At 42.5% G+C, this 24,792-nt stretch overlaps 1 protein-coding gene across 3 annotated transcripts; it reads left to right on the top strand.

Moving 5' to 3' along the window:
* The first annotated feature begins 5,733 nt into the window (after positions 1–5,733).
* On the top strand, positions 5,734–23,404 carry METTL1 (methyltransferase 1, tRNA methylguanosine). 3 transcript variants are annotated; one of them, XM_060762824.2, is made up of 6 exons: positions 5,734–5,886; positions 8,875–9,041; positions 12,969–13,153; positions 15,066–15,179; positions 21,391–21,492; positions 22,915–23,404. In XM_060762824.2, exons 1-6 carry the CDS (start codon positions 5,786–5,788, stop codon positions 23,047–23,049), a joined length of 804 nt encoding a protein of 267 aa, XP_060618807.2. In that variant the 5' UTR covers positions 5,734–5,785; the 3' UTR covers positions 23,050–23,404. The 3 variants fall into 3 exon arrangements, with proteins under 3 accessions (XP_060618807.2, XP_060618805.2, XP_067320383.1); XM_060762822.2 differs by having other exon boundaries at positions 21,391–21,510; XM_067464282.1 differs by lacking the exon at positions 21,391–21,492.
* Positions 23,405–24,792: the final 1,388 nt, after the last annotated feature.

Below are 24,792 nucleotides of genomic sequence, written 5' to 3'. Positions count from 1 at the left end.
AAATCCCAAGTTCTGCTTTTCAAAGAAAAGAAAATTGGAAAGAATATTGTTTTCAGCATCTTCTTATATGTGTTGCTCTGATTGCAAGACATCTTAAAGAAACTGTACTCAGTTCAGAGCTGGCCTATTCTTATATAATGGCTTCTCTGTATATGTTAATGTCACTAAAGACAGCAGAGGAATTTTGTTGTGAGGTTTCAAGTAGCTTCTCACTTATAGTGACCTTGAGGCTGATTTGTTGTAGTTCTGGTGTACAGCAAAATAACAATAAAACATAATTCTTTGACATATAGATCCTCTAAAAAAAGGTAAAGGTTTCCCCTGACATTAAGTCTAGTTGTGTCCGACTCTGGGGGTGGTGGTGCTCATCTCCATTTCTAAGCCGAAGAGCTGGTGTTGTCCGTAGACACCTGCAAGGTCATGTGGTTAGGCATGGAGCGCCGTTACCTTCCCACAGAAGTGTTACCTATTGATCTACTCGTATTTGCATGTTTTCAAACTGCTATTTGGCAGAAGCAGGAGTTCACCCCACTCCCTGGATTCAAACCACTGAATTTCCGTTCAGCAAGTTATGCAGCTCAGTGATTTAACCCGCTGCATCACCTAGGGCTCCTCTACACTGATCCTCTATACTGCCCTATTTCCCAAAATTTGAACCCTGATTATCTTCTTATCTCAGATTATCTGACAGTGTAGACTCATATAATCCAGTTCGAAGCAGAGATAATTTGGATTCAGAAACTGGATTAAATGGCAGTGCAGATGGAGACTGAGTTAGGCAAACTACTTTTGCACTTTGAGATCAATTTGCAGCAAATGAAGAAATCAAGCACCCAGGCCCCATCTACACTGCCACATAAAATGCAGGCCATCTGCTTCTAATTGGATTACATGGCAGTGTAGACTCATAATCCAGTTCAACACAGATAATATGGACTATCTGCTTTTATAAACTGGCCTAAGATTGAGGGTCCTTCCACACAGCCATATAACCCAGAATATCAAGGCAGATAATCCACAATATTTGCTTTGAAATGGGTTATCTGAGTTCACCCTGCCATATAACCCAGTTCAACGCAAATAATGTGGGATTTTTACCTACAAAGCCCTGAACGGTTTGGGACCCGCCTACCTGCGTGACCGCATCTCTGTATACGAACCCACACGATCCCTTCGATCATCCGGGGAGGCCCTGCTCTCGATCCCACCAATATCGCAGGCGCAGTTGGTGGGGACAAGGGAGAGGGCCTTTTCGGTGATGGCCCCTCGACTCTGGAACTCACTCCCTAAAGACATCAGACAGGCCCCAACCTTGGCAGTCTTTAGGAGGAGCTTGAAGATGTGGTTGTTCCTGTGTGCCTTCCCGGAATAATGATCCCATAGCACTTTGTCCTCCAAAGCACTTTACATTTTTAAGATCTGCTCATATGCCCTTCCACAAACGCCACTATCACCTTTCATCCATGTCCCAGCATTATTTCCATTTTAACTTTACATTTGGCCTTCCCACTGTTTTTAATTGCGTGTTGTCTTATTGATAATGTTGTATATTTTATTGTCTATGTTTTAATTTTAATTGCTTGTACTGTTGTTGTTTTGCTTGTATTGTTGTATTCGGCCTCGGCCTCATGTAAGCCACACTGAGTCCCTTGGGGAGATGGTAGCGGGGTACAAATAAAGTGTTGTTGTTATTATTATTATTATTATTATTATTATTATTATTTTATATGTATTGTAGATGGGGCTTAAGGGGCGGAGAAGGAACTGCAGAGAGAATCTGGTACATTTCAAGTGTAGCTTTAAAAGTGGAAGGATGGGGAGTATTTGGAGTTGTCCCTGCCAAATGAAGTCGGACAGAAAATATGTTGAACAACTCTATGATGACAAGCAAGAAAAATATATGGGGAGACAGGTCAAATGCCGGGCTTTTTCTTAATTGTAATTTATCAGACAATCAGTATGAGCAGAAGAGCACAGTTTAAGGGAAGTGAATGTGAGAGCTTGGAAAAAACACAGATTGTTAAGAATAGTTACCACCAACATGAATGTTGATTCCACAACATACTTGTACAGTGATGCAAGGGCAGATTATTTAGGAACGTAGACTCCAAGAATCCACATAAGAGAAAAATATATACAATAGCTATCCTGTGGGAGTATTCTTTAGAATACATTTGTTTGTGTTCCTAGGAACAATCTACAACATGTACAATTAGACAAGGTCTGTCTGAGGCCCTTCCACACTGCCCTATATCCCAGGATTTGATCCCAGATTATCTTCTAATCCCAGATTATCTAGCAGTGTAGATTCATATAATCCAGTTTAAAGCAGATAATCTGGGATCAGATCCTGAAATCTAGGGCAGTGTAAATGCAGCCTGAGGAGTTCTCTATAAGCAATGGGTGTGCATCAGTGTTGAAGACAAGGTGGGACAGCACAGCTGAGAGATACAAAAGAAAAGTGCAAAGGAGATAAATAGATGTAGCTCTACACTAATTGTTGTTATCTTATGGCAACCTGTAGGTGACTCTATCACAAGGTTTCCTTGGCAAGATTTGTACAGAGATGGTTTGCTATTACACCTGTTTCAAATACGTCAGCAACTGTTCTTGTTTAACACTTCAGCTAGCTTGGAAAAGACTGGTGGATAAAACTAGGGTAAAGTTATTTGTCCAATTTAATCAGACCCCAAATCTGCCAAGCCCTGGAGGGACACAATTGTTTGAAAATGGACTTGATTTCCATCAGCAGCTCCGGTGTGAAAAATCTCAGTTTTGATTTGGATGTGTTTCTACAAATTTAACTTGAGTTTTCTTCCCATTCATATTTCATACGGCCCTTTCACACAGCCCTATATCCCAGAATATCAAGGCAGAAAATCCCACATTATCAAAGTGTGCACTCAGACAACCCAATTCAAAGCAGATATTGTGGGATTTTCTGCCTTGATATTCTGGGATATAGGGCTGTGTGGAAGGGCCCAAAAACATGAGGGTTCACCTCTTTTCACACTGATGGGCAAGGAAAAATGTCTCATTTTTTTTCAATTGAGACAGTCTTCATAATGTACATATTTCTACCATGGGCCGTGTGTTCATTTTCCTCACATGTTAAGTCACATTTCTAATGGGTTTACTGTTTTGTGCATTTGTTTGAAATGCTAAACAAGCTTTGCAATCATCCTAATTTCTCAGATGGGCACATTTATTTCGCAACTGTTTCAGAAAGTACCAAAAAAAAAACAAAACAATTTTAGTGAGATAATAAATTCTTTTCCAGTTTAACCAGCAGTTCTTTCAGATGCAGGCCCCATCTACCTTGATCATTTAATGCCAGTCAACAAACACCCACAAAAATCTGCGCAAGAAGGCCCATTTCCCATTTTCCTAAACTGAAAATTCTCATCTCATTTTTGCAATAATCCTTGAGGGCAGCTACAGGGATGTATCTGTCTCCTTTTAGCCCCTTGAGACCACCATGGCTCTTCTGTGTAAGTATAGAAATGCAGACTGATGTCCACTGCTTTTCCTTTTCCCTGCCAAAATCCTGGCTTCTTGATTTATTTTTCTGATAAATATGAGCTTTCTGAAATTCTTTGCAGTTGCAGCCACAATTCCTGTAGATGTGAAAATTGCAATTAAAATGTTGCTATTTTTACTTTACCTAAAAGAGCAACTCTCTAAGAATCTTCGATCCTCCAGTATCACACTAGAGCTGAAAGAGTAGGCAAAGAATATGCACCCCATCTGAAATCCTGTGGTTGCCTCCTATAAAACCCTGGGACTTGTAGTTTAGAGGAGGGGGCTTTAAAATACTCAGCCTGAGAGGTTCTGCGTCTCACTAAACTACAAACCCCAGAATTCTGCAAGAGGCAACCACAGGATTTCAGATGGGATGCATACTCTTTGCCTACTCTTTCAGCTCTGGTCCGATAATGGGAGAACAGTTAAATCAAATCTGCAATAACTACATTTGAAAAAGTAAAATAGGCAAATGTGGAGGGCTTATTGTACTTCTGGTGGTTGGACTGCAAAGACACGGGAATTTCCAAGAGTACCCAGGAAAATAGTTATATGTTTGTTCTCCATTTTCTGGCATCTATATTTTATTTTATTTATTTAAAATAAATAAGTGTAATAGCGCAATAGCTCAGTCCTAATGCAATCCTATTCATGATTAATACTTAGAAAAAACCCACATGTTTCAGGAAAAGTTCAAAGATCTTCAATGTTTAAAGAGAAAAATTCCAAAACAGGTAAATTTTGGAAGATGCATAGAAGAAAAAAGGTAGACGCAATGTGTCTATTTTGGATGGAAATGTGATGGTTCCTTAACAGCATTGTTATGTAATTGTGTAATTTCAGCTCCCCCCCCCCTTTTTTTTTTTTTTTACAAAGTAGGTGAGTCATTGAGCATTGAGCAGGATAATGAGTACATTGCATGGTATAAATGGGATTGTTGTATTCATAAGAAAGCAAATATGAGAAGTAATGTCATAAATGCTGTGATGGCATGAAAAAGTGTAATAAAAACTTTAGATATTATGAATATGGATAAATTAACCCAACGGAGGAGTATAAATCAGAATTTGAAAATTTCCAAAACAGAATGGACACCAATAAAGAACTTTATAATGCAAGAAAACCTGAAATGGTTAATAGATATAAGATAATCTCAAGCATTAAATGCTCTTAGGATGAACCATAAGAAGGAGCTTGCCAAACCACCGTGATTGACTACCTGGGGAAAAAAAGGAAGATACACCATAAGTGAAGAGGATTGGAAGTCATACTATATATTAACTCTAACCCAACCCTAACCCCTTCCCTATCCTTCTATCCTTCCGTTTCCCCCCTCCCACCCCCCTAAAACACTCCCCTATCTAAATTTCTTCTATATCTCTTTCTTTCTATTTTCTTACTTCCCTATACCAAACACGTTTCTTTCTTTCGCCCTCCATTTGTGCCTCTTCAAATTCTGCAGCACTGCTGGTCACAGCTGACCTCCAACTGGAGCGCTCAAGGGCCAGGGCTTCCCAGTTCTCAGTGCCAGAGTTTTAAAGGTTGGCTTTGAGCCCATCTTTAAATTTCTTTTCCTGTCCTCCAACATTCCGCTTTCTGTTCTTGAGTTCGGAATAGAGCAACTGCTTTGGGAGATGGTGGTCAGGCATCTGGACAATGTGGCCGGTTAAGCAGAGTTGATGGTGGAGGACCATCGCTTCAATGCTGGTGGTCTTTGCTTCTTCCAGCACGCTGACGTTTGGCCACTTGTCTTCCCAAAAGATTTGCAGGATTTTTTGGAGGCAGCGCTGTTGGAATTGTTCCAGGAGTTGCATGTGACATCTGTAGACAGTCCACGTCTCGTGTGCGTATAGCAGGGTTGGGAGGACAATAGCTTTATAAACATCCCTCAAACACTCTCTGCTTCATTCGGAAAAAAGCTGCACTCGCAGAGCTCAGGCGGTGTTGCCTACACTGCCATATATCCCAATTCAAAGCAGATAATGTGGGGTTTTATTCAGATGTGTGGAAAGGCCCTAGGTGTGGTGAACTGGGGCTTGTATTGCCAGCCACGTTTTGAATCAAGCCTCTCCCAGAGGTGGAAGGATGGGGGAAGAATCAGATGAAATCCTTCCACACAGTTTATAAGTACTCCTGGCCCTTTAAGAGGAAAGCCTGGCAACTACGCCCCGCCCCTCCCCGGTCCCTGCCGGCGCTACATCGTGACGTATTTTCCCGCGCGCCTCCCGCCTGCTGGGTCTCCACGTGGTTAGCGGTTCCCGCGATGGAGGGAGTCTTGCCGGAGGCGGGCCCTCCGCCGCCCCAGAAGCGCTTCTACCGGCAGCGCGCCCACTCCAACCCGCTGGCGGACCACACGCTCCACTAGTGAGTCCCTGGCCTGCTCTTCAAGGAGAAGGGGCGCAGTTTGACCCCGCTTTGGCTCAGTGCAATGCAATCAGGGCAGCTGGAGTTCCACAAAGTCTTTCAACCCAAGTGCTGGTGCCTCCCCAAACTACAGCTCCCACGAGTCTTTAACACTGAGCCCTGGCAATTAAAGTGGGGTCAGACCTCATTCGTTCGACTGTGGAGATGCGTCCAAAGAATGAGCTTCAAATTGGAAAACTTTTAACTGAAAGATGGACAGGCCTTTTTTGATTTGTAGGATATTCAGTTGCAGTGGATAGAAGGCTGGGGCCCATTCTACACTACCATATGAAATCCAGGTCATCTACTTTGAATAGGATTATATGGCAGTGTAGACTCATAATCCAGTTCAAAGCAGATAATGTGGATTCTCTCATTTGGTAATCTGGATTATATGGCAGGGTAGAAGAGGTCTGGATCTACACTGTCCTATATCCCAGGATCAGATCCCAGATTATCCCAGATTATCTTATCCCAGATTATCTGGCACTGGAGACAGAGGGCCCTTCCACATAGAAATATGACCCAGAATATCAAGGCAGAAAATCCCACAATATCTGCCTCTGAACAGGGTTATCTGAGTCCACACTTAATCATCATAATCATTATATTCCAATTCAAAGCAGATAATGTGGGATTTTATTCAGCTGTGTGGAAGGGCCCTCAGGGACCTTCCAAATAGCCCTATATCCCAGAATATCAAGGTAGAAAATTAACATTATCTGAATGTGGACTCAGATGGCCCAGTTCAAGGCAGATATTGTGGGATTTTCTGTTTTGAAAAATATGAATATGAACCCACGCGCTCCCTCCGTTCATCCGGAGAGGCCCTGCTCACGATTCCACCTGCGTCGCAGGCTCGTTTGGTGGGGATGAGGGACAGGGCCTTCTCTGTGGTTGCCCCCCGACTTTGGAACACCCTCCCCAAAGACATTAGACTAGCACCCACGTTGGCAGTCTTTAGGAAGAACTTGAAGACCTGGCTATTCCGATGTGCCTTTCCAGAATAGGCTAACCCCCAGCACTACTTCCCAGAAGCACTTTATTAGAGTTTAATGACTCTGCACATTGCACTTGTCCAGAATCCCAACATATCACCTCTTACACCCAGCACTTTTTAAACCTGTACCCTTCATTGGCCCAGCCCTGGTTTTATTGCGTAATAGTGTAATGTTTTGTTTTTGTTATTGCTTATGTTTTTAATTTGCTTTGCATTGTATTGTTATTGTCTGTTGTTGTTGTGTTGAGGCCTTGGCCTTTGTAAGCCGCATCGAGTCCTTCGGGAGATGCTAGCGGGGTACAAATAAAGTTTAATAATAATAATAATAATAATAATAATTTGTTATTCTGGGATAAAGGGCTGCGTGGAAGGGTCCTTCTATAATCTAGTTCAAAGCAGATAATCTGGGATCAGATCCTGGGATATAGGGCAGTAAAGATCCAGCAAAAATTGGCAATTCCATCTCTATATACATATAGAGAAACATACATATGAATATTTATACACTCTCATACCCACTCCCCCCCCCCCCCCGGCACATAGGCTAGCTGCAAACACAGACACTTTATAATCTTAAACCCTTAGTGTTTGGTTCGCAAACATTCAAGGACAATAATTCTGTCCAAACCATTAATAGTAAACTTGGACAATGAGCCTACAGGGTTGCTATTGAAGGGGGAACAAGAATGGAAGGGTTTCAAGGAAGTACAATCAGCCACACACATTTAGGGGTTTGACTTTTGTGGATTTGATTATTTCTGGGTTCAACTAATATGGTCTTTCCAAGGGACTTTCCACACAGTCATATAATCCAGAATACCATAGCAGATAATCCACAATATCTGCTTTGAACTGGATTATCTGAGTCCACACTGCCATATAATCCAATTCAATGTGGATTTCATACAGATGTGTGGAAGGGGGTCCTCCAGTCAGTTTTTGATGAACATCAATCACAGAATTGCACTGGAGAATCTAGATCACATGGGTCAACTCAAGGCCCGCGGTATACTTTTATGTAGTCCAGATGCTGGACTACAACTCCTGTATTCCTCATCCTTACACATCATGACTAGATCCGGTGAGAGCTGTGCTACAGTAACCCCTGATATGATGCAGTTTGTTCCGTTTAGTCAGGAGAGGGAGGTTTGAATACAAGGCTTGTGGGCAAAATACAGATGGTCAAAACGTCTCTTGAAATGTGAGTCGCTGGAAGATTTCTTTGCGTATCAACTTTGAGTCTTTCCCTAGTTTTTTAAAAAATTCTGATCACAGGGAAAAATGTGTTTCACAAAAGTTTTGTCATAGGCAAAAACCTTTTGCCATTGGAAAAAGTGCTCTAAACCACTGCGTTTCAAAGTGTTTCAAAGTGTTGGCTAATGGACCTCTTCTGGTCTGCAAACCATTGCATAGGAAGGATTGTAGCCATATGTTATGCTGATGCTTGGCCTATTGAATAAATAATTACCAGTTTCTCACATCAGATAACTGGAGATGTCCTGATCTAAACCATTTTAGGCCCCTTCTACACTGTCATCTAAAATCCAGATTATCTGCTTTGAACTGGATTATATGGCAGTATAGACTGATATAATCCAATTCAAAGCAGATAACGTGGATTTTCAGCTTTGAGAATCTGGATTATATGACAGTGCAGAGTTCCTGGTAGAGGCTAATAACTAAAGCCTGCAACTTCTGTCTTAAAACTGAATTCATAAGGAGACTCCATAGGAAGCCTCAGCTACTCCATCCCTCAAAATATTTTTTCAATTGCTTTGACATATTGTCTGTTCTAGACAACACAAACACTTGGGTGGTGTTTTGTAACTGTTTGATTTCCTAAAGTTGATGCGTGTTGATTCTTCTCCCTTTTTGACCACTACAGCAAACTGTAGTTATTCTTTAGGAATGTCATTCCATGGAACTCTCTTGGTTTTTTCCCCTGTTAGTCCTGCCAAGCCTCAAGAAATGGACTGGTCCCTGCTGTTTCCAGATTTCTTTTCCCCTTTGACCAAAGACAATCAGCACGATGATCCAAAGGATGTGGAAGAGAGAACCAAGCCTGCATCGCAAGTAGAGTTTGCTGATATTGGCTGCGGCTATGGGGGATTGCTGGGTAATCTTACCCCCAGATATGTTTAGTGTGTTTTAACATTTTCTCTGTGGGAGTTTGTTCAAAGTGTTATTGAGTGTAGTTCTATGGCTATAAGCTTCTAAAATCCTGCCAGTTCTCCATATTTACAGCCTTAGGGACACAGAATCCCTGGATAAATCATTTTTTGAATCTGAGAGAATCTCTCTCAAAATTTCTAGATCTGTCCAGCAGAAATTGGCCATACAGTTACACTGAAGGTCCTAGAGATTTCTAGAGAGAACACATTAACCAAAGTCACAAGTAATTTTACCTGCAAAAGCTAAACCCACAAATATGGAGGGCCTACTAAATTATATTCTAGAACAAGTATGGACAAACTTTCTAACTTGGAGACCGCATGCTAGTGCTCCCTGCTAGGAGGACTGGCTGTCCAGTGATGTAAGGAATGAAGGGAAGGAGGAAGGAAAGACAGAAGGAAGGGCAAAACGGAGGAAGGGAAGGATGGAAGGAGAAAGAGGGAGGGAAAGCAGGGAGGTATAGAGGATGGAAAGTCAAAAGGGAAGGAAGGAGGAAAGAAAGAAGGGTGGAATGAAGGAATGAAGGGAAGGGTAAAGGAAAGGAAGGATAAAGGAAAGAGAGAAGGAAGGAAAGTCAAAAGTAAAGGAAGGGAGAAAGAGGAAAAGGGGGGAAGAGGCAAGGAAAGAAGGACGAAAAGGTGGAAGGGAAGAATGGAAGGAGAAAGAGGAAGGTAAGGAGGAAGGAAAGACAGAAGGGAGGGAAGGACGAAAGGGTGGAAGGGAAGGATGGAAGAAAGGAAAAGAGAAAGGAAAGGCAAACGGGAGGGAAGGATAAAAGGGTGGAAGGGAAGGATAGAAGGAAGAGAAGGAGGAAGGGAGGAGTGAAGTAAGGACAAAATAGTGGAAGGGAATGGAGGGAGAAGGCCTCATCCCAGCCTGGCAGTAGCCAAGGGGCCTCCGAGGCGAGGAGCGGGGAGCAGAGGAGGCTGCAAGGAGGAGGGCACTGCGAAGTAGGGATGCTCTGCCCACTCGGCACAACCCTTTTTGGCGGCAGCCTCCTCCTCCTCTCCGCCTTGGCTGCTCCCCACCTCAGAGGCCCCTTGGGTGCCAATGACGCCATTGCCAGGCTGGGCTCAGGCCTCAGACCAGTTCTCAGACCAGCCTCACAGTGGCGTCAAAGGTGCCCAACGGTCCCTCCGAGGTAAGGAGCTGGGAGCAGTGGAGGCGGTGAGGAGTAGGAGGCTGCCGCCAGAAAGGGCTGTGTCCCGAGTGGGTGGAGCGTCCCAACTTTGTGAATTTTCGTGCGTGGTCCTTGAACGTATATCTAACACTGTTCTCACATTTTAGCTCAGATATCTGGGAGAAAGCCTGCTTGATCCCTATGTATTATTTTAGCTAAAATTTGTTTAAACCTGTTTGCTAAAATTTCTGCAAACAGCTTATAATTATTATTAACTAATGAGATTGGTCTATAGTTCTTCACTTGCTCCATGTCTCTATCTTGTTTAAGTAAAAGAACTATTGTGGCTTCCTGGCTTATGTTTTTTTTTCCTCATTAACAACACTTGCCATTTTTGTCAATACTCTAATCTCATTTTACTACATGTGTCCCAGTCTCCATCTATTGAATACTTCAGCCGTATATTATTCCCACCACTTTGATGAGATATGTTGACTTCTTCTATGTCGAGTTTTTTCTCGAAACTGTCCATAAGACATCTAATATGTTGCAGAAACCACTAAAGAGGCAAAGTCGAGGAGAGATACCACAATGGTCCTTCTTGCTACGAGGCCTGGTTGCCTAGAAGGGAGGTTGTTGTTTCTGTTATAATGTGAATGAAAACAGATGTGGATTTGCAACATCCAGAAAGCACAAATGGCATTGTGCAAGATTGTGCCAGAAAGCACCCCAGATCAAATATTTCTGCAAGTTTGTGCAGAATACAAATGAACGAAAGCACAGGCAGAGATTAGAAAGGAAAGCGGTTCACTGAGAAGTCTGTGATATTTGTGTGTCCTGACTGTTTTGGTGTTACTACAAATAACATAGAAAAAAATTATGATCCTCTAACATGGCTGTTTTTATACACATTTTTACTTTATTTGGTCTTCACTTCTGAAAAAAAAGACTTTATGGAGAAGGAAGCGGAATTTAGACATGGTTGCTGTCTTCCATCCCTTTTTAGTTTTCGCCTTGAAAGCAGCTGAAGAGGACTTTTGGCATAGCTAGTAAAATCTTGTCTTCTGTTAGTCATCGAATTATAAATCTTCCAATCCAATATGAGAACAAAATGCCTCACTTAGGATCTGATACAATCTGTAGCAACAATAGAGTAAGGTGGGGCAAAGTTCAACAAGACAAATATGAGAAATTCCTATGATAACATACAAAAGCAAAACACTGTTTGATACAGAATTCAACAACCTGACATTTCCAGCTTCTGCTAAAGAAGACCATTATGCCATGATCTTAGGATGACAGCTCACTGGATATGGGCTGATTCCCACCAAGGTGATTTCCACACAGTGACATCAGGATTTATGTATAGTATCTGATTAAAATTGCCATGACATGCCTGTTGTGGTGAAACGCCCATCACTTCTTGTGATAAGGTGTCACTCCTCCCATTGGTGATGGGATAATGCTTGCATGATATATGAGTGTGGGTTGGCAAGTGTCAAAACCCAGAACCAAGTGAAAACATTTCAGTCTGAAGTTATTTCATTTGGGACATCCCAAGAAAGAAAGGCAGAACCCCTTATGCTTACAACTGAATAAAAATAATAATAATAAAAAGTCCCCATGAAGTCATTTCAGGTTCCTGCCCCATCCTGTACAGGAAAAGTAATTAGTTTAGTGAGAACTGACTCCCAAGTATGTAAGCATGTCTTATGACCAGATACTTTTTTTTTCCTTTTCTGTTAGTGAAACTTCCCCAAACTTCTAGAAGCAGTTTTGTGGGCGCAAGGCTGGTTGCAATGTGTGTATGTGTATTACTGTAAAAGTTAAGGAGCCCCAGTGGCACAGTGGGTTAAACCCCTGTGCCGGCAGGACTGAAGACCAACAGGTCGCAGGTTCGAATCCGGGGAGAGCATGGATGAGCTCCCTCTATCAGCTCCAGCTCCTCATGTGGGGACATGAGAGAAGCCTCCCACAAGAATGATAAAATATCAAAACACCCTGATGTCCCCTGGGCAACGTCCTTGCAGACGGCCAATTCTCTCACACCAGAAGCGACTTGCACTTTCTCAAGTTGCTCCTGACATGGAAAAAAAAACCTATAAAAGTTTAAAGCTTTTGGCTGCAAAGCTTGGGGGCTGGCATGGGCAACTTTAGGTCAGCGTTGTGGCCACCTTGTTTAGGAGTTTGACTCTTAATTTGTGTATTTTACTCCTTATCAATTAACATTTCCAGTGTTAGCTCTGCATCACATGTTTGAAGGTGGAGTACATTTAATGTGGCCATCTTAATTCAGTTCACAGTATGACACCACCCCCCCCCCCCCCCCCGTAATTGCAGGGGAAATGCTCTGGACTTTGCATGCATAATAGATATGCAAAACTGTGGATAATAGTGAATAAACTGGGTTGTTGTAGGTTTTTTCGGGCTATATGGCCATGTTCTAGAGGCATTCTCTCCTGATGTTTCACCTGCATCTATGGCAAGCATCCTCAGAGGTAGTGAGTCACTACCTCTGAGGATGCTTGCCATAGATGCAGGTGAAACGTCAGGAGAGAATGCCTCTAGAACATGGCCATATAGCCCGAAAAAACCTACAACAACCCAGTGATTCCAGCCATGAAAGCCTTCGACAATACAATAGTGAATAAAACCACAGATATGGGGGATTGCTCTCAAAGATAGGTTGTGAAGGAGAAAGGGTGATACTAGTTCTCCTCTTCCATTGCTGATGGCCATTCTCCTTTTCAGTTGCCTTGTCACCTCTGTTCCCTAACACATTAATGCTGGGCTTGGAGATCCGCGTGAAGGTCTCGGATTATGTGCAGGACAGGATCCGGTCCCTGAGAGCATCTCATCCTGGGCAGTTCCAGAATGTCGCCTGCATTCGCAGCAATGCCATGAAGCACCTGCCCAACTTTTTTCAGAAGGGACAGGTGAGTTTTCAAAGGGCATTGCCGGCAGCTCTGTGGATAACAGAATGATTTCTCTTGCCATTCTGGGTCCCCAAGAAGTATTTTTATGGCAGGTTTTTAATACCCTGGATGTTGCTCTGCCATTCGAATTCTCACTGTTTCCTGTAAGAGAGAAAACTCTCTTCACAGTTCTTGGTGGGAATAATTTTTGGAAACCATGGATATTGAATCTCTAATTAGCAAGTCTTGCTCAAGAATGTTTTTTTCTTCTTTCTTTAAAAATCATTGCATATGACACTGCCATGTCTTGATCAGATAATTGGTTCCTTCTAATTTCCAACTATTGTGCATTCCAGCTTTGCCTCCACAACCCATTGACCCCTAGCTGTGCTTATTATGACTACTGAAAGCTGCTCCATCACAATTGGCATATTGTGGTGATTTTATTCAGATAGTTCAAGTGAAATCATAGAATCATAAAGTTGGAAGAGACCTTGTGGGCCATCCAGTCCAACCCCCTGCCAAGAAGCAGGAAAATCTTGCAGTTTTTTCCAATGGTTATAATTTTATTTATTTATTATTTATTTATTTATTTATTTATTTATTTATTATTTACAGTATTTGTATACTGCTTTTCGCACCCTGAGAGGGACTCAAAGCGGTTTACACATAAGTAATGGCAAAATTTAATGCCAGTACAAACAATTACAATCATACACTACAATTAGACATAAATCAAGTTAAAAACAATACATCCATAAGCAATAAAACAATCATTAATACAATAAAACAGTCTCGTCCGTCAAATCGCTGTTCCAGTCATTGTCTTTCTAAAACGCTGCATACATTTACTTCTGCCCAAAGGTCTGGTCCCAAAACCATGATTTTAATTTTTTTTTAAAATCAGGAGGGAGGGAGCAGATCTTACCTCATTTGGGAGTGTGTTCCATAGGTGGGGGGCCACTGCCAAGAAGGCCTGTCTCTCATCCCCGCTAGATGCATCTCTGCTGTTGATGGGAGCGAGAGCAGAGCCTCCCTGGATGATCTTAGATTACAAGGTGAGACGTAGGGGTGGATGCGTTTGGACAGGTAAGCTGGGCCAGAACCGTATAGAGCTTTATAGGTCAAAACCAGCACTTTGAATTGGACTCTGAGATGGACTGGCAGCCAGTGGAGCAACCTGTGTGTTGAGGCTGATGGGAATTGTCTGACATTGGTGGATTCTACTTGCTAAAGGTTGGGCTAGATTCCCTAAAACTTTCATAAAAAAATCTTTCACAATCTATATTTGTTTGTTTTAATCTTGAAATGCCAGAAGTTGTAGAATCTTTCATAGTACAATGTTCCCTCACTACTTTGTAGTTCGCTTTTCGCGGACTCACTGTTTTGCGGGTTTTTGCCTCCCAGATTATGAATGATTCCAGTTGCTCAGAATGGTGTTCTAATCCTGCCTCCTGGCAACAATGGAGTGTGGAAGGGGGTTTCACTCTCCCCTCGGGAGAGAGGCAGCCAATCAAGAGAGACTTCAAAGCAAAGCAGAAATAGCTAACACAAAAAAGTGTGTGGCGCCTTTAAATCTCTCCTTGCTTCTGGCTCACCTCGGAACTCAATATACATATATAGCATCCTTAGTTCACCGTACTTCTGAACCAGATGTTTTGGGTTTCATTTCTCCAAATCTCTGATCATTATACATCCTGGTTGGAAGCCCATAGGGGACAGAGGTGGGAATTGCTGATCTTCAATCTATGTGCACAGGATGCGTGGTGCTATTGAATGTAGTCTCTTTCCTCTGGGGAAGGAAGAGAAAGATGCCTGCCCTTCTGGTAATGTAGGCAAATTCATTTTGGAGGCAAACAATGATTAGTATGGTCTTTTGAATTGTAGATGTTTGCATGAAAAATGATGGGGGGTGTTTCTCTTTCATATTCAGCTTTGCAAGATGTTCTTCCTCTTCCCCGATCCTCATTTCAAGAAGACGAAACACAAATGGCGGATTATCAGCTCGACTTTGCTGGCAGAGTATGCTTATGTCCTGCGGGAAGAGGTAAGCAAACGAATGCTACCTGGGGTCACTGGAGCCCTCTGGCCCTCTTACAGGATTGTAGATGAAAATCACCAGTAGTTAACAAATATGTTAGTAGCCCCAATGAATTTTTACTAGCTCCCAACCTATCCAGGCACTTTTGATGGATTTTGACTCAAAAAAGCTTCTTAGCTGGAATTTCATGTAACTCACTGTAGACAACTAAGCAATTTTTTTTCATGCCAGGAGCAACTTGAGAAATTGCAAGTCGCTTCTGGTGTGAGAGAATTGACTGTCTGCAGAGACATTTCCCAAGGGATACCCAGATGTTTTACCATCCTGTAGGAGGCTCCTCTCATTCCCCGCATGAGAAGCTGTAGCTGACAGATGGGAGCTCACCCCACTCCTCGGATTCAAGCCGACAGCCTTTCAGTCAGCAGTCCTGTCAGCACATAGGTTTAATCCATTGTGCCACCAGGGGCTCCTAACTAAGCATATGACTGGAAGCATGGATTATTAGGAGGTTTGAATAGTAGGATTTTTTGACTGTTGATTGATCTGGCTTCGTAGTATCAACTCTGACAGGCAGCAGGTCTTGGAGGTCTCAGGCAGAAGGTAGTCCGCAATCCTTCTCATAACAAGCTCTGAATTTGTCCCATGAATGTCATGTTTTCTAGCAGGCCATGAATCTACCCCATGCTAGTCCTGTTGGTGTCCCAGAAGTTGTAAACATGGTCCTGAATGTGCTCCTTCAGGCCATCCTCCAGTTTGTGACACTCATGTTGGGAATCTGCCCTGGGCTTTACTCTGAACTTTGAAGGTAGCATCCAAGGCACCGAGCCTGATTTGAGGATAGTGCTTGAGCAGATTCTCTGAGGATTAGGCTAAAACTTTGAGTGGGTTTATTTCTCTGCCCCCCCCCCCCCAAATGTGGAGATTGGCAATCCTACCCCTACCCCCAGATGTGGAGATTGGCAACCATCAATGAATCTTCACACAGATGGAAAGTTCATCAGAAAGTACATGATTAGGTTATCCCTCACCTGGACTCCCAAGAGCCTGGGGCTCCTCCTATAAGAGAATGGTTGGCAACAGGACAGGTTCTTCCTTTGGCTCAGCATTGTTTTTCGTTTCCGTTCCAGAGCTTTTTGAATCTCACTTAGAGAAGACAAGGTTCCTTCATGAGATCAGTAATAGCAGGCACCTTTCCCTGACAAATGGTTTGGCTGCCAAAGCCAGTCTGCCCCAACGGCATGCAGCTGTGTTGACACACCTCAAAAAACTCTTCCACTTTGTTCTGTGCCATATTTTTCACACAAACCAAAGAATGTGGTACAGAACCAGAGCTCAGTGTTGGGGCATTGGCTTTGTAGACAGAGGTTTCCATCTTAAATCTTGGCATTGGCACACAGAAGACTGGGCAACTTGGAAAGCGCTGAACAGACTGCGCTCTGGGACCATGAGATGCAGAGCCAACCTTAAGAAATGGGGCTACAAAGTGGAGTCCACAACATGCGAGTGTGGAGAAGAGCAAACCACAGACCACCTATTACAATGGAGCCTGAGCCCTGCCACATGCACAATGGAGGACCTCCTTATAGCAACACCAGAGGCACTCCAAATGGCCAGCTATTGGTCAAATGACAGTTAATAGAATGCTAAGTTTTAAAACTTTGTTGTTGTTTTTTTCAAATATATCGATTCGCTCTTGAAATGATAGATAGATAGATAGATAGATAGATAGATAGATAGATAGATAGATAGATAAATAAATAAATAAATTTAAAAGGATGATGGGAAAGTCAGAGTTCACCAAAGTGGGCAGATCAACCAGTACATCCTGGTGTGTTTTGCCGTAGATTGATGAGTTTGTGATTGTCATTTGTTTAGCAGTAGCAACAACAGAAAAGATTCCACACACACACACACACTCACTCCAGGCACACATAGCCTGGATTGCTGAAAAAACGTGAATGGGATGTGAAGTAGATTTTTGTGTGAAAGGACTTGGTTCCTGTGTTCAACATCTCTGAGGCATCTGTTTTCTCTAATTGTTAGCATGGGTCCCTTTGCATATCAGCTCTGAGCGAAGGATATCAGGGTTTCTGTAAAGAATAAAGCACATGCTACAAGCCTTTCCAGCTTTGGAGTCAAGGTAGCCCAGCAGCCAGATTAATAACTGGGGCGAATTACAGGGAAAGATCAACTCCCCTGTTTAAGGAGCTTCACTGGCTGCCATTTGTCTTCCGGTCCCAATTCAAGGAGCAGGTTATCACCTACAAAGCCCTAAATGGTTTGGGACCCGCCTACATTTGTGACCCGATCTCTCTCCATGAACCAGCCCGAGCTCTTAGATCCTCGGGGAAGGCTCTCCTTTCGCCCCTGCCATTATCACAGGCTCATCTTGTAAGCACAAGGGAGAGAGCCTTCTCCTCTGGCCCCTTGAATCTGGATCTCATTGCTCGGTGAGATTAGGAAGGCCCCACCTTAGAAATTTTCAAGAGGGATCTCAAAACCTGGCTTTTCCGTTGCGCTTTTGGAGAGTAGCCATATTATCTTTATTTTGGACTCATATGTTGTATGTATTTTACTGTGTTGTTACTGTGTTTTGGTTTTACTTTATTGTAATATGCTGTTAGGCTTGGTCTCATGTAAGCTGCCCCGAGTCCCCATTGGGTAGATGGTGGCGGGGTATTAAATAAAGATGATGATGATGATGATGATGATGGTGATTATTATTATTATTATTATTATAAAAGTACCGGGCTAAAATGGATGAACTGTCAATATATACCTTGGGATATGGCTGCTCCCTATTGCCCACTTGCATTCCATGTGTCCTAGCACTCTTCCTCCTTCTCCATCCTCAGATAACTCTTTTAGTACAGAAGGGAGGACTTCTGAGGCAGTTTTTCAGAGCTTCCTCAGCCACTGGATGACTTTGAAGACAAAGAGTTTGAAAACCACTGGGCAGGTCCTGAGCTTGGGGGAATTTGTTTTTTAGATGACCACATCCAGATTGGACCCTACCAGCTGGGCAGATTCAAGAAGATTCCGTCTTAAAAAGTAGAGTAGAGGAAGTCATTTGGCGGCACCCCATTCTGTCCAGGGGGCACCATCAGTCTCGAGATTTCCTTCCTTCCGGAAATACCAAGGGAGTGTGTGACTGAAGATGTGCCCATACTTTCGCCCTAGCGTCTCTCTTGTGTCAATCCATCTTTCCCCCCTGTGTTTTCCTGGAGGTGGCTCTTAATTGACACTACGCAGGGGAAAAAAAATTTTAAACCAAAAATAATTAATCTTTCGCTCAAAATCAAGGTGTGTCGACATAGCCTGGAGCCTGTGGAAAGATGGTTTGGGAATTTCAAATCTGGGAAGAAGGGAAGGGCTCTAATGACTGCTGAGGGGTAAGGGATTAATTTTCCCCTCTATCCAGCGGGAGGCCTGTGCTGGCAAGGATCCTTGCAGGCAAGGGGGTTGCTTCACTTCCAAGTCCTGATCTCAAATGCAGAGCCTCCAGGGCACCCTGGCTGACTCCGCTTTCACCTGCCAGAGAAAAAACAGGGAGTGCTCTGTCTCCCTCTCTTCCTCTCTCTGTGTAGGCACTTCTTGGGGTTTAAATCCGGGAGATCTTATCGGGGTGATGAATCAGCATCTGGCCTCACCCAGAGCGGGAATGAATCACCCCAACTCTTCATCGTCTCTCCTCAGGCAGTCGCTATGGAGAAAGACGTGGGCACAGTACTCTGCCAGCCCTCGCAAGTGTTTTGCATGCGGGGTGACGGTGGTGGCACAGAGATTGGGATCGCTGTGCCACAGGTTGCAATGACGTCAATATTTTCAAGGAGGATGAATGGCTGTTTTGAGGAAATGCATCCCAAATAAGGGATAGAGAGCCAGTGTCATTGGACTATAATTTCCATCACTGCTGTTTCATAGAGTCATAGAGCCAGGACACATGGGCCACCCAGTCCAACACCCTGCCATGCAGGAAAAGCACAATCAAAGCACCTCTAAAAGTTGACCATCCAGTCTCTATTTAAAAGCCTTCAAGGAAGGAGCTTCAACCATCCTCTAGAGAGGTTGAGAGTTCCACTGCTGAACAGCTCGTAAGTTCTTCCTGATGTTCAGGTGGAATCTCCTTTCTTGTAATTTGAATCCATTGCTCCATTGAATCCTAGTCTCTAGGGTTGCAGAAAACAAAGCTTCTCCCTCTTCCTTGACATCCTTTCAGATATTTAAACATAGCCATAATGTCTCCTCTCAACCTTCTCTTCTGCAGGCTAAACATACACGGGCATATTCTCCAGACCTTCAGTCATTTTAGTTGCCTTCCTCTGAACATCTTCCAGCTTTTCAATATCTCTTTTAAATTGTGGTGCCCAGAATTGAACACAGTATTCTAGGTGAGATCTGAGCAAAGCAGAATACAAAGGCACCATGACTTCCCTCAATTTGAACACCATACTCAATTTGGTCTATGACTGTGTGAATCCCATTGGCTTTTTTAGCTGCTGCATCACACTGTTGGCTCATGTTCATCTTGTTGTCCTCAAAGACTCCCAAGATCTTTTTTTCGTGGACTGTTGTTGAGCCAGTTGTCATCCATTCTGTATGTTTGCATTTCATTTTTTTCTGTTTAAGTGAAGTATCCTACATTTCTCCTTGCTGAAATTCATTTTTTTATATTTTGGCCCAGCTCTCTAATCTGTTAAGGTCTTCTGGAGTATTAGCTATCTTTCCTAATTTGGTGTCATCTGCAAACCTGAGAAGCATGCCCTCAAAACCTTCATCTAAGTTGTTAATAAAGATGTTGAACAGGACTGAATTGTTGGGCAAGTGAGCTTATTAACAAAAGACCTTCATAAATGTACAGCAGAGTAACTTCGCAGCAGCACTGTGACACACCAGTTGCCCAAAGTGATAAAAAGAACAAAAACACACAGGCCAGTGTTATCTCTTCCATAGGAAGCTTTTCTTTGTAGTAAAATAATATGATTACACTATTTACAAAAATAAGGTTTCCATAACACAAATAAACAAATACATAGTAGCTTTGCACACAGCAGCCTTCTCACCTTTCTCACACAAGGCTTCTTTCACACAGAGGTTTACGTCACACTCCTCAGGATGAGACTAGCTTTGGCCCACTGACTAACAGGCTTCAGCCTAATAACTCTTACAATGCTTGATTCACATTTTTGTAATCAATAATACCCAGTTATTTTTTATAATTCTGATACAAATCCTGTGGTGCTCCGCTAGTCACTTCTTTCCAGGATAACGAGGAATTATTGGCAAGCACCCTTTGGGTTCAGTCACTTAACCAATTACAAATCCATCTAATCGTAGTATTGTCCATGGGGCAGTGGTTTTCAACCTGGGGTCCCAAGATGTTTTTGGCCTTCAACTCCCAGAAATCCTACCAGCTGGTAAACTGGCTGGGATTTCTGGGAGTTGTAGGCCAAAAACACCTGGGGACCCCAGGTTGAGAACCACTGCCATGGGGGACTTTGTCAAAGAATTACTGAAATCAAGATATGCTACATCCACAGCATTCCCTGCATCTACCAAGCTTGTAACGCTTAGCAAAAAGAAACCAAGTTAAGATTAGTGTGGCATGACTTGTTTTTGAGAAATCCATGCTGATTTTTAATGATCACAGCATTCTTTTCTAAGTGATTGCAAACTGCCTCTTTAATGATCCGCTCGATAATCTTTCCTTCTTTTGATGTCAGGCTGACTGGGTGGTAATTCTTTGGTTCCTCTTTTTTTCCTTCTTGAAGATAGGGACAACATCTGCCCTGCCTTCGCCAATCTGCTGGAACTTGTGTTCGCCAAGGTTATTGCCAGTGGTTCTCAAATTAGTTCCTTCAATACTTTTGAATGTAGTTCATCTGTTCCTGGTGACTTGAATTCATTTAGAGTAGCCAAGTATTAATTGATTACTTCTTTACCTATTTTGGATTGCACTTCCCCAAATTCCTTATTCACTCCATACTGCTCAGATCTCTGGACATGCTTGTCTGTTGAGAACTGCAGTTGAGAATATCTGGTATTTAGAACTTCCTTATTCCTTGTATTTGTCTAAATGTTTTTTTTCCTTACTTCCCTTTTCTTGCCTTTCAGGAATATTTTTATTTCTAGATATCTTATCCGGTGGACCATGGGGAACTCCTCCAACATCTATATTTGTCTTTTCAATTTGTCCTTTTCTTTCTCATTCACCCAGGGTCTGGTATACACCATCACAGATGTAGAAGAAGTACATAAATGGATGGTTACACATTTTGAAGAACATCCCCTTTTTGAGCAAGTGCCGCTGACAGACCTGGTGAGAGAAAACGAAAGTGTGCATATGAGTGTGCAGTTTCTGATGTAATAGGTTTTGTAGTCCTGAGCATGGTTCTTGAGACAATATTATTATTTGTATTGCAGCTCATCATATGTTGCATACATACAGATTTAATATGCATGAGGTGGAATCTTCCATTTATTGTAATATAAATAATAAATCATTATTGCTCATAAGCCTTATAAACATACATTAATTAGTTTCACATTTAACTAAGGGACAGGAAACATGTGATGCAACCACTGGTGTCCTTGTCATTCTAAAAGTACAAAATGTTTCCCACATTTCTCCAGAAGATAAAGCTTTCCTTTCCCTCACTTCCTCCTTTATAACACATGCTTATGTTGGAAGGGTTGTTCTGTAAATCCCCGGTATACCCATGGGTTCTAGGATTTGTGATTCAGAAAGTAATAGCGCAACTGGGAAGGCTTGTGGTCATGAGAAACAGCACATACGCTGGATTAAAGTAATTTGGTATAATCAAATGTTCTACAGCGAGTTAACAGGTGTAATAGGAGTCCCCAGTGATGCAATGGGTTAAACCCTTGTGCCAGCAGAACTTCTAACCAAAAGGTTGGTGGTTCAAATCCAGGGAGCGGGATGAGCTCCTGTCTGTCAACACCAGCTTCCCATATGGTGACATGAGAGAAGCCTCCCACAGGATGGCAAAACATCCTGGCATTCCCTGGGCAACGTCCTTGCAGACGGCCAATTCTCTCACACCAAAAGCAACGTGCAGTTTCTCAAGTCACTCCTGACACGGGAAAAAAAGTGTAATAATAGATTCACCTTGAAATCTGGCTTAATTGGATGTAAGCCTCATTGGGTTCAGTGTGGCTTAGTCCCAGTAAATATAGACAGGATTGTTGTTTAAAAGGCATGTATATGAAGAATGTTTGCAGTAAAAAAAAATCTGGCATGTTTTTTCACTCACAAAATGTATTTATAAATTGGGAATGGCAGAAGGGAGGTGTTAATGCAAGGATGAAAAAATTGTGGTCTTCCAGATATTGGTGGGCTAAAGCTCCACAAACCTCCACCATTGCTTTCTTTGCAAAGTTTGATGTACATTACAGTCCAATAACATTTGGAGGACCATACGTTCCTCACTTCTCCAAAGCCCCACTACCTCATTATCTGCAGGAGTGCTGTATTGCCTATCCCGGCCCCTGCAAATGTGTTTGACTCTAATCTCCATCATCCTCAGCCACCATGGCATTTTGGGGGTTGTAATCAAATACATCTGCAGGGCGGAAGATCCATGCTAAGTCATAGATTTTGGTGAGGCGGTGTCTTTTTCAAAGAGGAGGAACAACTATGAACAAGAAGGAATGTGTCATTTGTGAATATGTATGTGTTATGACTTCAATTTAATAACACACGCATTTGTTCCCTCAACAGTCCAGTGACCCCATTATTGACCTCCTGAGCACCTCGACTGAAGAAGGGAAGAAGGTCCAGAGAAATGGAGGGAAAACCTTTCCAGCTGTCTTCCGGCGCATCAGCGACACAACACAGGAAGTGGCGGCAACATGAGTGGGGATTTCCTGAGCCTGCTTTAGAGTCACATTGTCCACGTCTGCCTGAGATGAGAAGGAGCTTCAGCTTATGGATTGCATCAAGAATTAAATGGGCTGAAAGGGTCACACTGGAGTCAAGCATCTATAAATACAGCTGGGAAAATACCCAGAGACGCGCCTACGGGCTTGCTTGTGTTACTGTATTTTGCCCATAGAAGGTGCTGGGTGGGATATATGGCCTTCATGAATAGAAGTGGGAGTTTTAGACATGAATCCCAGGTCCAATAGTTATGAGACAAAATTGTGTCGTCTCCCAATCCACAGTATATTTATAACATTATTTGTCAATGAGTAATAAATCCCAAGATACAGGAAGTAGCTCTGTGTTATTGAATCCAGCCTGCAGTCATTAGCAGAGGGCCAGCATGATAGTAAGTCTGTATCACACTCTCGATGTTAAGAGTAAGGCCAAGGCAAATTCTCTGTGAATTAATCTTGCCATGATAGGGTTGCCACAAGTCAGAAAGTACTTGAAGGCATCCAACAATAATTGAGATGCAGATGACTAACATGATTTGAGGATGAGATTTGAAAAGACCACTAGTCTTATTCTCCATCGCCTAGATTGCAGGAAAAATTATCTCTTTGCCCCGATTTCTGATTCTGCGTTGTCAACCATGAGCCTTTGCTACAACTACTCAGTGTTTATATATATAAAGATGAAAATCCCAAATGTTTACTGGCAGCCACAGTTGTACAACGTGCTACATCGGGAACGGTGATAAGAGTGGCACTAATAATTACAATATTTTGTTCTTAGAGAAGATGAAGTCTGTAAAGCCATTCTTTAAACCAGTGGTTGCCAACCTTTTTTTTTTTTTTGACCAAGGACCACTTTGACCAGAGACCCATCTCCAACATTAGTACCAAAAGGGTTACGAATCAGTTTTTGGTCAGCTTTAGATTCGGTTTGGTTATTTAGGGTGCTGATTCAGAAAATTGCATTGAATAGATCACATCTGCTCTAGTTTCAGATACAAAACATGCCATCCAATAATCACCATCTCCTTGCTCACAGAAGAGCTTATTTAATAAGCCTCAGCACTGGCAAGACCAGTCACTCTTGTTGCAATGGTGTAGTAACGGTGAGGCTGTGGACCACATTCTAGTTCTTGTGGATTACTGGTGGTCCATGGACCACAGGTTGGGAACCACTCCTTAAAACCAACCTTAATAAAGTCTATATTTTACCTGTCTGCATGCACATCACCACTTGAAATACTAAGTAACCCTCTTGAATTCAGGAGATATTTTCTACACAATTTCAGAGCTATATTTGCATTAAAAGAAACATTATTAAAATCATGGTGTTTTTTTTCAAAAAAATGTGGCTGCTCAGGGTATTGAATGTTGTAATAACTGTGGAAATTGTTTAAAGTTAATAATGAATTTTAAAATAGATGACGAAGACACTGAAATAGCTCAAGGTTTTCCATACCTTGATTCAATAAATAAGTGTAGGTTCTCCAGTCAATAAATCAGAAGGCTAGAACTTGGAAGGGCATCTATGAAGGAACTAGACAAGATCTTGAAATGTAATTTTACACCACAGTCAGAATCACTGACAGTGTTTCAGATTTCTGTATGGTTCTGAAAGCTGGGCAGTGAAAAGGTTTGAGAGGAAGAAAACTGACTCATTTGAAATAAGTGCTGGAAAGAAATACTTTGTATACCCTGAACTGCCAAAAGACAAATGGAC

The sequence above is a fragment of the Anolis sagrei genome, chromosome 2 (assembly GCF_037176765.1).
Source record: "Anolis sagrei isolate rAnoSag1 chromosome 2, rAnoSag1.mat, whole genome shotgun sequence".
Classification (NCBI taxonomy): domain Eukaryota; kingdom Metazoa; phylum Chordata; class Lepidosauria; order Squamata; family Dactyloidae; genus Anolis; species Anolis sagrei.
The sequence above is the reverse complement of the archived record's forward strand: the minus strand, read 5'-3'. Positions and strand labels throughout refer to the sequence as shown.

Excerpts from the sequence above, each read along its gene's own strand:
- METTL1 (XM_060762822.2), top strand. The coding sequence starts at position 5,786 with ATGGAGGGAGTCTTGCCGGAGGCGGGCCCTCCGCCGCCCCAGAAGCGC. Across the intron at positions 9,042-12,968 it reads CGGCTATGGGGGATTGCTGG|TTGCCTTGTCACCTCTGTTC; the intron begins GTAATCTTACCC and ends TCTCCTTTTCAG. Across the intron at positions 21,511-22,914 it reads TGGTGAGAGAAAACGAAAGT|TCCAGTGACCCCATTATTGA; the intron begins GTGCATATGAGT and ends TTCCCTCAACAG.